Source organism: Mus caroli, unplaced genomic scaffold (genome assembly GCF_978045245.1).
Source record: "Mus caroli unplaced genomic scaffold, Mus_caroli_1 scaffold_6, whole genome shotgun sequence".
Lineage (NCBI taxonomy): Eukaryota > Metazoa > Chordata > Mammalia > Rodentia > Muridae > Mus > Mus caroli.
The window spans coordinates 33,817,416-33,833,940 of NW_028227261.1; the positions used below are offsets into that span (position 1 = coordinate 33,817,416).

General features: G+C 43.2%; 1 protein-coding gene across 1 annotated transcript; it reads right to left on the minus strand.

The window, feature by feature from the left end:
• Positions 1–5,940: 5,940 nt before the first annotated feature.
• Mycbp (MYC binding protein) lies at positions 5,941–12,181 on the minus strand. The gene is made up of 5 exons (XM_021161364.2): positions 11,999–12,181; positions 11,780–11,852; positions 7,543–7,591; positions 7,208–7,337; positions 5,941–6,094 (listed from the first exon to the last, which is right to left on the minus strand). Exons 1-5 carry the CDS (start codon positions 12,080–12,082, stop codon positions 6,050–6,052), a joined length of 381 nt encoding a protein of 126 aa, XP_021017023.1. The 5' UTR covers positions 12,083–12,181; the 3' UTR covers positions 5,941–6,049.
• Positions 12,182–16,525: the final 4,344 nt, after the last annotated feature.

Genomic DNA, 16,525 nt, shown 5'->3' on the forward strand with positions numbered 1-16,525 from the left:
GCCAAGTTAGGCCGCCGCCTCCCCAGGCCGCCGCTGTTGCCGCCGCCCCCGGCAGTAGCCGCCGCAGGGCCCGCCCATGAGCCCAGCTCCGATTGGGCCGCCGCCAAGCTTCGGTTTATTATTGGCTGAGCGGGCTGCCACTCTGGGACAACAGGGTAAGTGGTACTATCACGTGCCCGGAATCACCTGACTAGCAGCGGCCGAAGGGGGGGGAAGCGTCACGAGGAGTTCGGCCTGGCCGCGCCTCTCGTCGGCCTCCGGGCCTTCGCCCTGGGGGCACAGCCCGCAACGCACCTCGGCCTTCCCTGCACGCGCTGGGCTGCTCCCCGCTCCCCGCCTTCTTCCGGGCTCCGAGAGCAACGCAGGGAAGATGCTTCTAGGCGTCTGGGTAAGAATTCTTTGTGCCCCCCTCCCTTGTTGCAGCTGCCCTGCCAGTATTTAGTGATGCTTGTCAGGTCCTGGGTACCAGGAAGGCACTGGAAACTGAATTGCCCCTTCATGCCCTCAAGTTGCTTGAAGCTTAACAGAGATTGGACTTCTGTGTAAAGTTGACTCAGTACAGATTCTATGGGAAAAGGCCACGAGGATAGATGAATTGCTCTGGAATTGGGTGAGTCCAGACCTATAGATTCGGACGTGCGAAAGGCAATTAGGAGTCTCAGTGATAAGTTGCCCATGCTGGTACCTGGAACCCGATAAGGAAAACAGATACAAGCATGCTAAAACATCTTATAATTCCGCAAGGAGGTCGCTGATAGGATACTGCTGCCCTTATATTCTACCGACTCCATCTTCACGCGCACCTAGCGCTCCTCCAGTAACCCATGCAGCAACTGAGTACTTGACTTCTTTGTGATTAGAGACTAGAGGAATTAGGACTGATGAAGGCAAATGATTACTGCCAAAGTATGTTTCAGAAAGTTGTAAATGTCTCGGACTCCAGAAGTGGAAATTTGACAACCCTTAAAGTACAGCGTTGTTTGCAGGGCTAAGGATGAAATTCAGGGTCTTTTGCGCATGCTAGGGCAAATTCTACCACATAGCCTCATCTCCTACTCAGACAGATTGATCTGATTGTGGAGAGAAAAGTAAGCTCTAGTGGGTCATCACAACCTCACTTAAAAAATATCAACTCCACAGTACCTAATAGACAGGCAGAATGCACTTAAAATATGCGTGTCTCTCAGTATCGATGGGAGAATGCTTTCAGGACACCCTTAATCCGATTAACCGACTGGAAGACGGTCAGATTCCTAATATAGGCTATTTACATGTGAACCTATGCACACTCCATGTACTTTATATTATCTCTGCATTAATTATAATAACCAGTACAATGAAAAATGAAATTGTCTTTGCCAGGCATGAAGGCCCACATCATCAGTACATCTGAGGCAGGTGTAGAATTCCCCCAAAAAAGTCCTAAGTCAGCCCACTCTACACATCTTTGACAGCCTAAGCTAGAAACCCCTTTTTTAAAGAATGGGATGTGTGTATAAATAGTTGTTGCACTATATTGCATAAGTGTAAAAATAAAGTCTACATATGTTCAGTACAATTCCCCCCAAATATTTCCAATCCAATTGGCCTAATCTATGGATTCAGAGAACCAACTGCTGTGCCAGGGGAAATCAAATTTAACGGTAGCTTTGATAAAAGGTTTAACAGGTTTTGGGTGGAATATATGAGTAGAGATCATAGGACAACCACAGATATCTAAAAACTTTCACCCTGATTTTTTTGGAACAGTTTCTTCTTTATTGTTTAACACTGCATATGCAAAACTAGCTAGCCTGTAAATTTCTGGGCTGACTCCTGTCCACCTCCCATCTCACAATGGGAGCATTGAGATTACTGACATAAATATGCTCAACTTAATGTGAGTTTGGGGAATTCAAACTCAAGACCTCACATTTATTTAACAAGTGCTTCCCCACTGAGCCATCTTCAAAAGCTCTGTTCTGTTTAAATTTTTATTCTGGCTCAGTGGTTAAAAGCACTTGGTGCTCTTGCAGATGATCCACATTCAGTCCCAGCACCCATATGATGGCTCACAACTGTCAAGTGTCAGGGGACCCAGTGCCCTCTAAGGATGCCAGGCACACAGGTGGTACTCATAAACACATGCAGGCAAAACACTCATACACATAAAATAAAAATAAATAATTTTTATAAAGTTTCTTATTCAAGGGGCTGTGGATACAGCTCAGTTGGTAGAATGCTTGCCTAGTTTTCATGAAACCCTAGGCTCCATCTGCAGCACTACCTAACTCAGGCCTGGTAGCACTTGCCTGTTAACAAAGCGCCAAGGAAGTGAAAGCAAGACCAGAAGGTCAAGGTTATTCCCTGCTATAATTCGTTTCAGGCCACCAATCAAACTCCTCAAAGCCTCAAGTGGAACAAAACAGTAGTCACTTCTTTGCAACAGTCCTTCTACTATTCAAATACAGTCTTTATTACACACTAAGTCTTCTCAACCTGATAGAGCCATGAGTTCCAGGCCCCAAAAAGCCTTCTCCTTTCCTGTTTCTTCAGTTGCTTCAATCATTGCTTCTACAGTGCTGTTGTATATGAGACTCTGAGGTCTTGTGTTTATACTGTTCAGGAGGGTTCCTGCTGGCCACATGTGCACCAAAGGCTAGAAGTGCTGGTGGTGTGATTGAGGAACTGAATTTTGTAGCTAGTGACATCCACACTGAACAACTCGCCCATGCTTTCACATCCCTTCTCCCTATTGATCATTCTTCCTTAAAATGCATTCATGCTTTTCAGCATCCCTCAAATGCCTGGTACCTACAGAGTAACAATAGGACTTTTAGAAAGACTTTTTCAGTTAGCACCTGGACAATATTTGTTTTCCAAAATGGATTTTTAAGCTTCCTTGGAGTATAAATGGCTCACATTAGAGATCACCAGAACTAGTATTTTATCAGAAATCCTACTCACTTTGTATAACTATATACTTTAACCACTATAGGACTTTACATGTGTTTGTGCCCAGCAGTATAGGTACTCTAGATTTTCATGTTCAAACCTGATCCAAAGTAGTCTACAACCAACCTTTCCAATTGTATGATACTTACAGATGTGCCAGTACTGATCTGCAAGTAGTCCTTTACAGTTGGCAAGGCATTTTTATATCCAATGTATTTAATCTGACCCTAACATGAACCTTGTAAGATAGGCAAGATGTGAGGACACATACATACACAAATCCACACATACTTTTGTGGGGTGGTTAGAGACAGTCTTACATAGCCAAGGCTGGCCTCTAACTAGTCAGAGATGACTCGAAAATTCCTGACCCTCTTGCCTTCAAGTGCTAGGACTATAGGCATATACTCCCGTGTCTGGTGAGAACTTTTTAGTTTTGTGTTTCTTATGAGTGCGCAGGCATGCACATTCAGAAGACAACTCTCAGGAGATGGCTCTCCTGCCACCTTGTGGGATTCGGGGACCGAACTGAGTTCTTCAGGCCTGCACCACGCACATCTGCCCATGAGCCATGTCTACAGCCCCTAACTTTTACTTTATGATGAATCCCCTGACGTGTAGCTGGAACTGACCAGATGCCTTACGTTTCCTACTCCATTTAGCAGCACCTTGTATACAGTCGTCCGTCCTTGACAGAAATGCTGGAAGGGGTTCAATGGTGAAGTGCATGCACTGATCCTACAGAGGACCTGAATTTGGTGGCTAACCACGCCCAGTGACCTCAAAAATCTTTTTTCTAAGATAGATTACTTTTTATTATTGATTGTTTTTTTTTTTTAAATGTGTGAGTGCTCTATCTTTGTGTACATCTGCATGTCAAAAGAGGGCACAACCAATATAGGCAGTTGTGAGCCACCATGTGGATGCTGGGAATTGAACTCAGGACCTCTGGAAGAGTAGCCAGTGCACTTAACCACTGAGTGATCTTTCCAGGCCCAGACCTTGAATTCTTCAGTATCAATGGCTGGTCAAAGTCAGTTCCACCTGCAAGTGGTAGACCTACTGCCATAAATATAACATTAAACCAAGCATGGTAGTACACACCTTTAATCCCAGCACCTGGGAAGCACAGGAATGAGTTTGAGGCTACCATCAACTGCATAGTTCCAGGCCAATCACAGCTACATATCTATAGTGAGTGAGATGAATGAATGAATACCACGAGAGTGGAGGGAAAAAAAGACTAGTAGCCAAAAAACAAAATGTTGCTGGCGGTATCAACAAAATGATGGCCATACAAACTACCTGAAGAAGCTAAGTTCCCTCTCTATCAAATTCTCATGGAGCCCTATTTCATTATCCCTATAATTCTTAGTACATCCTAACCCATCTGGTAGTTGTTTGCTTATGTGTCTCATAATGAATTGGTCTTTACCACACCAGCACTTAGCCCAGTGATACCCATCCAGAAGGCACCAAGAACCTGCCCTGTGGAATGCTCTTTCAGTTCTATCTGCCCAGTGGGATGCTCTTTCAGTTCTATCTGCCCAGTGGAATGTTCTTTCAGTTCTATCTGGCCACCCTCCAGAAACAAGCTTGTGACTAGAAGAAATACAGACCATTGCCACAATCCTGCCAACATGACTGATTACAATACCCTTGTAAATGGCTTGGTCAGTGTTTCCAGCAGATGCCAGTACCTCGACTGGTTAAACCAGCTTTGATGTGTGCTGTGATCAAAATTTAAAGACAAGCTGTCCAACAATAAGGATAGAAGGTGTGATATATAAGGGCTTATGTGCCTGTCAGTGAAGAAAGCAAGTTATCAACAACATATCTGACTGTGATTCTTCCCAGAAAAAAAGGGAAAGGGCTGGATGTAGTGGGGGAATGCCTATCTATAATCCCAGCCTTTGGGAGTTGAAGGCAGGAATTAAAGGCCAGCCCTTGGTACATGAGACTGTCCCCTACCAAAAAGAAAGAAAAGGATTAACAAAACAAGTACTTTACCATTTACAAATCTTTCATATACATTCTCTCATTTGACCTCACAACAACCCTGTGAGGTAGGCAGCAAATGTTTTCATGGTACAGATGAGGATAGTGAATCTCCAAACCATTAACTGACCTGCCCAGGTTTCTACAGTTAGCAACAAAGCTGTATGTCAGTCTTTGGCCTAAAAACTCAACACCCAACCTTCCCTTCACCACCCTACCTACTTCACAGGGAAATAAAGATAAAATGAATTCAAGGCTCAAAAAAATATGTTTGAGGGGAAAGAAATCACTGTATAATTACATACTATAATGATCTGTGACATAATGGTTCATCTCCTTTCCCATCCCAGTTTGTGTATGAACTCAGAATTTTATCTCTCTTCTGTGCTCAACTAAAGAAGGAAGGCAGGCAGGGTAAGAGTGTAATTCTTTTGGAAGCTATGTAAATTACAATCAAGGTAGCTGCAGCATTACACAAACTGAAAACTACACAGACTAATGTGCAACCAGAATGCACTAAAACACACACAGCAAGGCAGCATTATCAGATGGGCAGGATTGCATAGAAAGAAAACGTGGTGTCAGAGTCCATACTGGCACACACAGTGATCTAAGGCAAAGTGGTGGCAAAGGAGAGTAATTTGTACTATATTTCTATAAAAGAGCAGAAGATGCATGGGAGCCCATGCAAAAGCATTGTACATCACAGATGTGTCCAGCTGTCCACAGGAATAGATGCTGTCAAGAATGAGTGTGCCTACTATGCTCAAGCCCTGGACCAAGGAACAGCTCCATGCTAAATCTCCTAGCTAAAATACAACCAGTACCATCATTCCTAACTGGATAATAAATAAAATGTCTTTTAAGGTAAAAAGTTATGTGGCTCTTTAGCTTTTCTTCAAGATCTACTTTGGATTCTCCTGCTTTAAGACCCAAAGAAAGTTATATTGAGTTTTTATTGGTGATTCTATGTATATGTGTTTATAACATTAAAGTGTGATGAGTGGATTTAACATATTAAAAGTTTATAGCATCTTTTCAGGAAAGATCATATACTATACAAGCTATTCAAGTGATACAAAACCAGTTTTCAGTGTCTTTTCAACTGAGAAGAATCCTATTCAGCACGCTTCTCCTCCTGAGGTGGTTCATACTGAACAAGCTATGGGGCAAAGACAGAGGATTTAGATGAATTTTATTTAAGTTGGGTAAAAAACTTAGTAACACAATGAAATTAGATAATATATTCAACTTGAGTCTGTAATCAATTTTGAACTTATCCTTCTCAAACCATTCACTTACTTAAGATTGAGTACAATTAAGCCAAACAAAAGCCTTTTTTGTATAAATCTTTAGCAAATACTGGGGAACTAAATTTAGCCTCAATTCATGACTGAACTGTTCAATTACTACGTGATTCTATTGGTATGGTCAGCCAATGAAAAGTAAGGAATGGCTGACTTTAAAAGTACCAGAAGCCTTTAAATCAGCACCAGGGAGGCAGAGGCAAGGCTGGTCTCTTGAGTTTGAAGCTATCCTGGTCTACAATGGAGCTACCAAGTATGTATCTCAGCATCTTTCATAATTTAAGAGATTGCATTTTCTTTTATAGAAATTTGTGGTTCCTTACAAGAACACTAGACCTCAGAAGATTTGACTTCTTTTTTTAGTTTCAGACTTGGAAATGCGTCGTGTAGTTCAGAATGTGATAAACCTCAAAGACTTTGAGTTGATGCTCAAGTTTATGGGAATTTGAACAAAGGCAAATTTTAGCTCTAGATAAAAATTGAGTGCAGCTGACTTCTGTCCTTTTGAGGACCTGGAACTAGCAGTGCAGACTGTGTCTTAACAAAGCAGTGGCCTACACTGACCTGCACTGCTTAAGAACTTTACAATTACCCATTTACTTCAAGCAATATTAACCAGTCCCCCCACCTTTTTATTGATGCAGGGTCTCAACTCCCTTTTTGTGATTATATTTTGCCTATCCTATTTTTTGTTGGTCTTGGGACTTTTCTAGATGAGGCTTAAGCTTGCTGTGGACTTGACTGAAACCGATATTGTCCCTCCTTGCTGCCCATTAGTCAAATTCTGGGTTTAATTGTTTACTCTGGTTTTATCATGCTGCAGATGGATGGAACCCAGGACCTTTGCACATGCCAGACAGATGCTCTACAACTGAGCTACACACATCCCTGGCCTGCAGTAAGGATTTGGTCAGATAATCATTAGAGACAAGATTGTTTTTTAATTTGAATTTCTTTTTTAAATTTACCTTTGCTTTCAGTTTTTTATTTTCTTCTACAGTAGCTTCATATTTCTCTTTCATTTCTGCCAATTCTAGGCGAAGCAGCTCTATTTCTGGGTTTTCCGGGGTAGCAGCTCCTAAGTGATGCTTTAAAAAACTAACATCAGTGTTAAGAATGTACTCAGAGCAAAATGAGGCCAGGGGAACAGTCACCCACCACACACCACCAGTAGTTATCCAAGGTCATGGGAAGATTCAAAGGAACTTTTTCAATAAACAAAAGTATTTAAAGCTTATTATATATGTGAATAAATAAAAATGTCAAAAATATGGCTTTTTTACTTCAGAGATGAAAAGGATACTCCAGAGCACTGGTGGGCTTCTCTGGTTCTTCATATAAGGCTACCAACACTGCAAACCAAAGAGAAAGAGAAGCAATGAAGTCTCCAGCATAGATGGCTGAAATATTCTGAAACTCAGTAAATACTGCCTGCCTATTGTATAGTGAGCAGCTTGCTAAGACTGTCCATACAGTGGTAAACAAGTCAGTGTCCTTGCTAGCAACAAGCTTACAACCCATTATAAAGATAAGGTACTACAAGAATACTGAACTGCACTGGTGGTTAGTGAGTTTCAGAATGAGACTGGAGGAGAGGCAGCCCTGAGACCTAGCTGTGTTTCAGATAAAAATGGGAAAGTTCAAAGCACATACAAGGGAACTAAGGTGTCAAGTATGTCGTGGATAGTGAATGGAAAGATAGTCTAGGGACAGACTGAGAAAAACTTATATTGAATATTGATGCTAAGGATTACCAACATATTTCAACAGTTTGAAAGCAAGGAGGTGGCAGGATCCCTCCTGAATGCTGTATACAATACTGACTTAAGTGGGACATGGAAACATAGGAAAGCTGGCTGTGGTGTGCCACACCTGTTATCTCAGTACCAAGGAGGTGAGGAATAAGGAGTGCAATATCGTCCTGGAAAAGCAATTAGCTGGAGACCTGGTCTACAAGGAGCTCTGTCTCAAAAACAAAAAGTCTAATGTAATCTAGTTAAAGAAATTTAAGAAACTTTAATTAACAGCATTCCATTTGGAACATTCAAGAATTAAGTTTCATGTATGACAGGCTAGGCACCAACCAAAAAACATTCCCAGTCAGCATGCTCAGACTGACACTTAAAGCTGCGCTAGCTTCCCGTCAACACTGTCTCACTGTCTACTAAACACGTCCTCCTAGGATTCAGTATGCAGGTTGCAAGCTCTCCACACTAGTGCTAAGGACTCTGAAAAATCTCCTGAGCCACTGTGTGGTTGAGACAGGTAGCCCAAGCTAGCCTAGAATTCACTATTGTACTCTGGGCTGGCCTCAAACTCATGGCAATCCTTCTGTCTCAGCCCCTCCCATACAGGTGTTATAAAAATCTGACAAAAGCAAAACAGGTAACTTAAATGTGCATTAACTTGAGAGTCCAAATTAAGAAATCCTGTTGTAAACCAATTTACATGCCTTGGGTTTTTGAGTTTTAATAATTTAAAGTACAGACAATATGAAAAGCATCAAGTGAGCAGGTGCTGTTATACAAAATACACAATTTTTTGAGAAATCTGCACATTTATATCAACTATCTGGCCATCATCTCTTAGTATGTTACATTCTCTCAAATCCCCACTTACTACTTTTTACTTAAACAAAAAAATTGTACATTTAAAAGTGTTTCTTCCATTTACTTCCACTGACCTGAACTGAGTCTTAGTCTTCACTTACTTTTAAAGATAGCATCTCTCTGTGCAGCCCTAGCTGTCCAGAAACTAAGTGAACTAGGGTGGCCTTGAACTCACAGAAATTGCCTGCCTCTGAGAATGCTGCCTCACAGGTGCTGGGATTAAACACAGGCCCCACCAGGCCGGCTAGGATGGAAACTTCCATAGGGTGTGACTGTTAGTGCTCTTGCCTTTTCCTTCCATCATTGCATCCCCATTCCCTTCAGCTTCCAAAGTGATAAGTTTTTTGTTCTTTTCTATGGGATGATTGTGCTTTTTATCTGAAGGGAATGCAACCAAATCATATTCATTCCCTTTTGCTTTAGAAGCTAAATTTACTGTTAATAGTTACATAGTGGGGCAGGGGATGGGGGCGTGGAAATCAGAGGACACATTTCAGGAACCTATACCCTCCTACCATGTGAGTTTTGGAAATCAAACTCAGGTCCATTTGGCTTGGCAGCAAGCACCTTCACCTGCTGAGCCTTCTTGCTGGCTCTTAGCAACTAGGTATTTAAAGCCAGGTATTTTAAAGTTTGCTACCCTGCTCAAAATAACTAAAATGCTATTTTATCCATTCACCTTCTTCATGGATGTTTTTGTCTTGAAGGTTGTTATTGTTCTGTTGTTGTTGATTGGTTGGTTAAGTTTTGGTGGTTTTTTTTTTAAGATGTAGTTTTACTCTTTAGCCAAGGCTGGTCTCAGACTCAAGCAGTTCTCCTACTTCAGCTTGTCACGTGCAATTAGAAATGAAACAAGATGTCTAGGTCTTCTGCATATGCCTCAAACCTTTGAGGCAAGGTCTCCCTCAGCCTCCAGCTTCCATCCTTTTACCTAGGCTAGCAGAATTATACACACCAAGACCCTGTCTGGCTTATTATATGAGTGCTGGTACCTGAACTCTAGTCCCTATAGTTGTGTATCAAGTAGTCTTACCTCTAAGCCATCTCTCTAGCCTAGCTATAGTTTACTTTTTTTGAAACAGATCTTGATACGTGCTCCAGGCAAGCAGTGAATGCAGATCTGTTTTCCCTCATCAGAGCACTAAAAGCATGTCATCATGCCTGGCTTCTTACAATGTTTTTATGTTAAAAACAACTTTAAATCCTCTCTGAAATGTTGCTGATAGAAAAATGTAAACTTGTATAAACCATCTATGTTTGATCCTGTAAAATTGGTTCCCATCCTCTTACACAGCCTGAAGGCTGCACACTGGCTCTGCATTCAGTTATCTCCAATTGTATTCCATCTGCCTGTCACTGCTCTTGCCTGTCAACCTCCTGCATCCATTTCATTCCCCCACCCTACCCACACAGATTATTTGGGACCAAAAGTGTATCAGTGTTTATCTCCAGAGGTTGAACTATCTACTCATACATAATGAGATGTTTTGGATGAGATCCAAGCCTAAACATAAAATTCATTTACATTCCATATAGACCTTATTCACATAATATAAACATGATCTTGAACAAGTACATATTCCTAGGCTCCTGAATTTTGACTGACATAATTTATGCAGTCAAGTATGGAATTTTCCACATCAATACTCAGTAAGTTACAGATCTGGGAGCAATTTAGATTTCAAAATTTCAGATTAAGGATACTTATGTGTACTTTAGATTCTGTTCAAGGTCTTCCCTCTGCCACTCCATGTAAAATGTCCCATCTTTATCCTTGCTATGGTTTAAGTTAGACATTTACCACTAGCTGGCACTGTGTTTTAGTGTATGTGTATGCATGTGTGTCTGTGTTGTGTGTGTCCCTATCTAAGCTACAAGCTCCCAAAAGCAAGAACATTTCCATGGCTGTATCCCCTTGGTGCCCAGAAGACAAGGCTGGAGTAAAATCATTACATGAAACATGAGGGGTTTTTTACCAGAATTCCAAGCCATCTGTGACACTTGTGATGCCACAAACTACAGTGGTCTCACAGAGTAGTTCCTTATACTTTTGCTCACATTGACTTCCAACGACATAAGGAAATTAGTAGAATTCTAACTTGTCAGTTCATCCATGTAAGAGAAAAGCCCTGCTTTCTTCTAAGTTCTCCCAAAATTTCCCCTAGCTTTTGTTCCCTAAAAAGCAGATACAAATTATTTCCCAGACACTTCCTATTCTCAAAAGGACCAAGTTTTCAATCCCTGCCAGCCATTCCATTCTATTCCCTTGAAAACACCAAGCAATGTTGACTTCTTACCATGTAGCAGCCATTCAATATACTGTTAAGGCCAGTTAGCTTTATTCTATGATTCCAATCACCATACTCTCTAGCCTTACACCCAGAAAGGAAGGGATACATTTTAACAGTACGCTTCCATTGTTTTAAAGTAAAGAATATAGCCGTTTTTATGTGCTCTGAAGCACTTTTCAAATTGTAATTCCACTTTAATTAAGATATCTACACAAAGTAGGAATTACTATAGGCTGAAAGAGTTGAAAAGCCACAGCCCACACTGTCTATGAATCTCCAGCTTCGGGGACTAGAGCCATTTAATAACCCACTTTCAAATCCAGTCATTTTCTTAGTTGCCTTTGTCCAAAAGGAAATTTGTAAAATCCCGCACACTATACGGCGGGGAGCAACTGGGATCTCAAGGTCTTGCTAACGTGTCCACTGCGGCTGCTCGCGGGAAAGCAACGGAAGTTGGAGAGACTTTGCAACAGCTGCAAGAGTTTCAGTCCCGGGCAGAGAGCGACCACCGGGGCGAGGCAAAGTCCCGCGGCCGGCGTGCGCCCGACCCACGGGACCCCAAGGCCTCGCTGCTCCCGGGGCGGGCCCCACCTGGCCAAGAGCGCGCGGACGTGGGCTGCAGCCGCCCGCCTCGCCTCACCTTTCGTCAGCGTGTCCAGCACCCCCGACTTCTCCAAGTACCTCCGGAACTGCTCGCGCTTCGAGTCGGCGGCCTGAGGAGACACGGCGGGTCAGGGACCGGAGCCCGGGGCCGGAGCAGGAAGACGGCGCGCCCCGCCGCCGGCCCCAAGCCCTGCACGCGCCCCAACTCCCACCCGGCGCCGCCCGCACGCCCCGAGCCACGCCGCGCCCCCCTCACTTTGTAATGGGCCATAGTGACAGCCACAGCGGCGTAGCTGGCGCCGGAGACACGGGCTGGCGGGCTCCAAGCCTCACTGCTCATGCGCGGAACGGCGCGCGCGTCTGCGCACTAGGCAGGTACGGGCCCGGGCCACCGGGGTGTGGCCTGTTTTCATGGCGACCGGGACGCTGTGTATCCCTGTCTCCTCGGAGCCCAGAGAGGCTGCGTGAGCCCGCCCTCCGCGGTTCCGGGCAGTCTCGCGTCTTCCTGTTCCGGTTGCCGCGGAGATTCGGTTGCCTAGTAAGAGGGGAGGTTTCGGTAAAGCCAGGCGAACGTCCTGTGGGGGGCCCTGTATGGGTGTGGCCAGGAGTTAGAGGCTCCTGATGTAGTATCTCCCCATGTGTTAGTGGGCGCGCACTCCTTGTCATTTGGGTCTTTGGTGGGGAACAGACCAACGCCGTGTTTCTTGGCTCAGAAAAATACCCAGCACCGAGGAGGTGAAAGCAGAACAGGAAAAAGTTCAAGGTCACCCTCAGCTACATAAACAGAGTTTGAATCTCTTTTGGGCTCCATGTTCAGGGTTTGCTTGTAATCATTAAGCCCCGTGATACTTGCAGATAACAGCTGGCTGGGAGAAAACTTATCTCTATAGCAATGTTGGATTAGGGCAATGACCTCTGAAGCCGTGGTTCTTTTCTCTGCCTTTGTCATTAGTTTCCTTTTTTTTTTTTTCTCTCTCTCTCTTTCTTTTTCCCCCACTTAGTGGTTAACATTAAGTTCTTTTCCATATATATTATGCGTGTTTTTATGTTGAAAATAATCATAGGTAGTACTGTGTATGTCTCTAAGGAGATTTCTAAGTGCAGAAGAGGGCCCTTTAATGAATTTGTAGTTGTGCCTGCTACTTGGCTAGATTTTGTTTTGATCTCTCTATATAGAAGTCATTCTATTCACCAGGCGCTGGTGGCACACGAATTTAATCTCAATGCAAGAAAAGCGGAGACCATCCTGAGTTTGAAGCCATCCTAGTCCAAGCTGGCCAGGGCTACACAGAGAAACCCTGTCTCCAAAACAAACAAAGAAGTCATTGTATTCTTGTTTCAATGTAAGGCCCTACCCCCACCTTATCTTTTTGAAATGGTTTTTTTTTTTTTTTTCAGGAGTTGGGGAAGGGTATTCATGCCGTGGTGCAGTTGGAGATCGGAAGACTCATAGGACTTGCTCTCCTTCCACCATGTTAGTCTCAGTAATTGCATTAAGGTTGTCAGGCTTGACATCGAGTACCTTTACCACCAAGTCATCTTACTGATCCCTAGCTGCAAAGTTTCTAGACTATTTAAGAAAAGCAAAACGATGGCTCTATGTTGCACAAATAATGAAAATACAGTCTTTTCTGTTGGTCTTGAGAAAAAAACATCATATTTGGTTATGAGAAGCCACAGAACTTAAACTCATGTTGAAAGAACTTATGAACCCAGCTTCAACCACAAACTGAATGAAAAAGTGCAAAGCAGAGTCCCCTGGTGGGTGGTGCTTGCCTTGCCTCCCTTTGTCCCTGTTGGCAATGCCCTTCCTCCCTCCCATCTCTGCTCTAAGGCATTCGATACTCATCCAGTGTTTTAGTTGAGCTTTTTGGGAATTTTACACCGGAGAGTGGGGATGGGGAGGCGTTGTTTTGTTTTATTGTTTTGAGGCAGGGTCTCACTATGTGTGAACTCCCAACTCTTCCCCGCCCCCCCCCCCCCCCGCCCCCAGGAACCTGGATTTTTTTTCTTCTTTCTTGGGACTTCCTCTTATATTGGAGCCAATCTAACCTTTCCATAGTCCTCTCTTGGGTCCTCTCTGGAGCTCTGGCTCCTGTCCCAAGCTCAAAAAAAAAAAAAAAAAAAAAAAAAAAAAACTCATCTTTGGGTAGACCAATGAGCTGGCTCAGTGGATAAAGCCTGATGTGCATTGGATCCCTGGAGCTGTCCTATAGAGGAGAGCCAGGACCTGCAACGTGCCTCTGGCCTCTATGTGGTGCTGCAGGCACACACATGCACACAACAAACAAAATAAAGTATTTTTAAATAAAATAATGATTAGAAAACCTTCACTACTGAGAGTAATGACATGTGCCTTTAATCCTAGCATTTGTGAGCCAGAGGCAGGCAAATCTCTGAGCTCAAGGCCAGCCAGAGTCACATGCTGAGATCCTGTCTCAAATAGCAAGAGCAAACCTGTCACCCTTTACCAACCATGAATGCCAAGTTCGTAGACAAGGACTCAGAGCCACTGAGTCAGTGGATGCTTTCTGGGACTGTGAGCCTCTGGTAGGTACTCTGGTTCCTGAGTTGAGCCCACATGAGATGAGTCTCCTTTGCACTCCCTTTTTTCCTGTCCCCCATTTACTGACATATTATAGATTGCCTGCCCTGTGGTTTTTCTTTCAAAGTCTATTAAAATGGTCAAGCTTCATCATTGTCAGGGTCCAGCCTCAACAGGGGATCAGAGTTCTCAACTGGAAGCAGGGATATCTGCAAGGCACATAATAAACAGATACAGGCTACTTTTCAGGTACAAACTGACAGGCAATTTTTCAAGGCTTAAAGTTACTCTCTCCTCCCTCCCTCTCTCCCTCTCTCCCCCTCTCTCTCTCTCTTTCTCTCTCTCTCTCTCTCTCTCTCTCTCTCTCTCTCTCTCTCTCTCTCTCTCTCTCTCTCTCTCTCTCCCCCCTCTCTCTCTCACTCATTCGCAGCTTGAGGATGCACACACTCAGCATTCTCTTTTGTACTCTGCTTTTCTCCTGTGCATTTTTCTTTTCTTGAACTCCCACACTCTTACACACTTCTATGTGTTCCTTTTTCGCTCACACACACCACGTGCACTCTGCACTCTCCTTACACTCACACACTCGTCACATACACCTAACTCTTTCTCACTCGCTCTCTCACCTTTTTCTTGCCCCAGGCTATCGATACTCCAAAAACAAGTAGAAAAAAAAAAAAGACACTGTATAATCATTGCCAAATCAAATTCAGAAGAATAACCCCATCCCACAGAGAACCAGGAATTACAATTGTTCCCCAAAGCTTCAAGCTCTCCCTATCCCCTGGCTTGTGGCCAAAATAACAATTGCAAACTTATCATTATTTAAAATTTAACTTTTGACTCATTATAGTTCAGAGCTCCGATGTCAGCTACTTACGTTTTCCTGTGAAGTTCTAATGATAAACGACATGGGCAAAGCTGCCAGACAGGGCCAGAAATAATCAAGCTAACCCTTCATTCAGCAGTTCCGCTAGCTTTCTGCTTCTGCACATTGCACACAATGATTCTCCCGAGAGTCCTGGTGTTTTGACTTAAGTTTTACTAATATGTAATTCTATGTATTCTATACTTGCTTATCCAGGAACCACTCTCAAATGTTGTACAACACTTACTAAATAGCTTCAATTGCTTTTTCCTTTCTCGGGGTCACAGTGTTGGCTCTATTTCATTTTCTAATAATTTCTTCAAACTTTCTTTGCAAGTCAAACATTAACCTGAAACTACCATTGTGCAGTTATTGCATTGTTTCCAAGATGAGAGCACACAGCATTCACTTGGGCCATTGTGCCTCAATTTTTAATTGTTTAAGAATCATTACATAGGGCTGGAGAGATGGCTCAGAGGGTAAGAGCACTGCTCTTCCAGAGGACCTGAGTTCAATTTCCAGCAATCACATGGTGGCTCACAACCATCTGTAATAGGATCTGATGCCCTCTTCTGGTGTGTCTGAAGATAGCTACAGTGTATTCATATACATACATTTTTTAAAAGACTAAAAAAAAAAGAATCACGATATCAAGGAACATCTAGTTTCACAGAATTCACCAGAACAGAAGGAAAAAGAAATAGTAAAGTCAGATATAATAATTATTCACACCAGGGTCAACTGAAAAGCAGTCAAGCACAAATGAAATCTATACAGTTGTTGTCCAGGGCTAAGGTTAGGAGAAATGGGAACTTTTTTTTTTTTCTAAGAGCTGCTGAGGGCTACTGAGATGTCTCCATTCTGGCCTACTGCAGGCTTTCGCTTACTGTAGATGGTGGGTCCCCTGGAAAGAACGTATCTCCTGCTACTCAGGGTCCCAGATGCCATCCTCTTTTGTAAGGAGCTGTCACAAGCTTCTAAGATGTTTCCATCCCGGCCTGCTGCGGGCAGTCCCTGTCATGCTATGTTGTCCCCGACACATTATAAATCTTAAATTCTTTTATCAACAAGACTAAGAACCTGCAAAAGGGAACCCTGATACCTAGTAATATGTCTTGCTCAATTCTTTGGGATACAATCTGGATGTCACATGAAGGACAACTCAAGACCCCCGTCCAGTTATATCAGCCTTTTATTATAGTTACTGACTTTTGCACAGAGTATCGTGATGAAAACCCAGAAAGTGGTATTTGAAACGAAGACATTGACATTATTTAAGTAATAGTAGCACACGATAACGTATTATCAGTTCTGGATTTTTCTTTTGAGTGGGAGGGGAGGTTGAGATAGCCCAGGTCTATAGCCCTAGA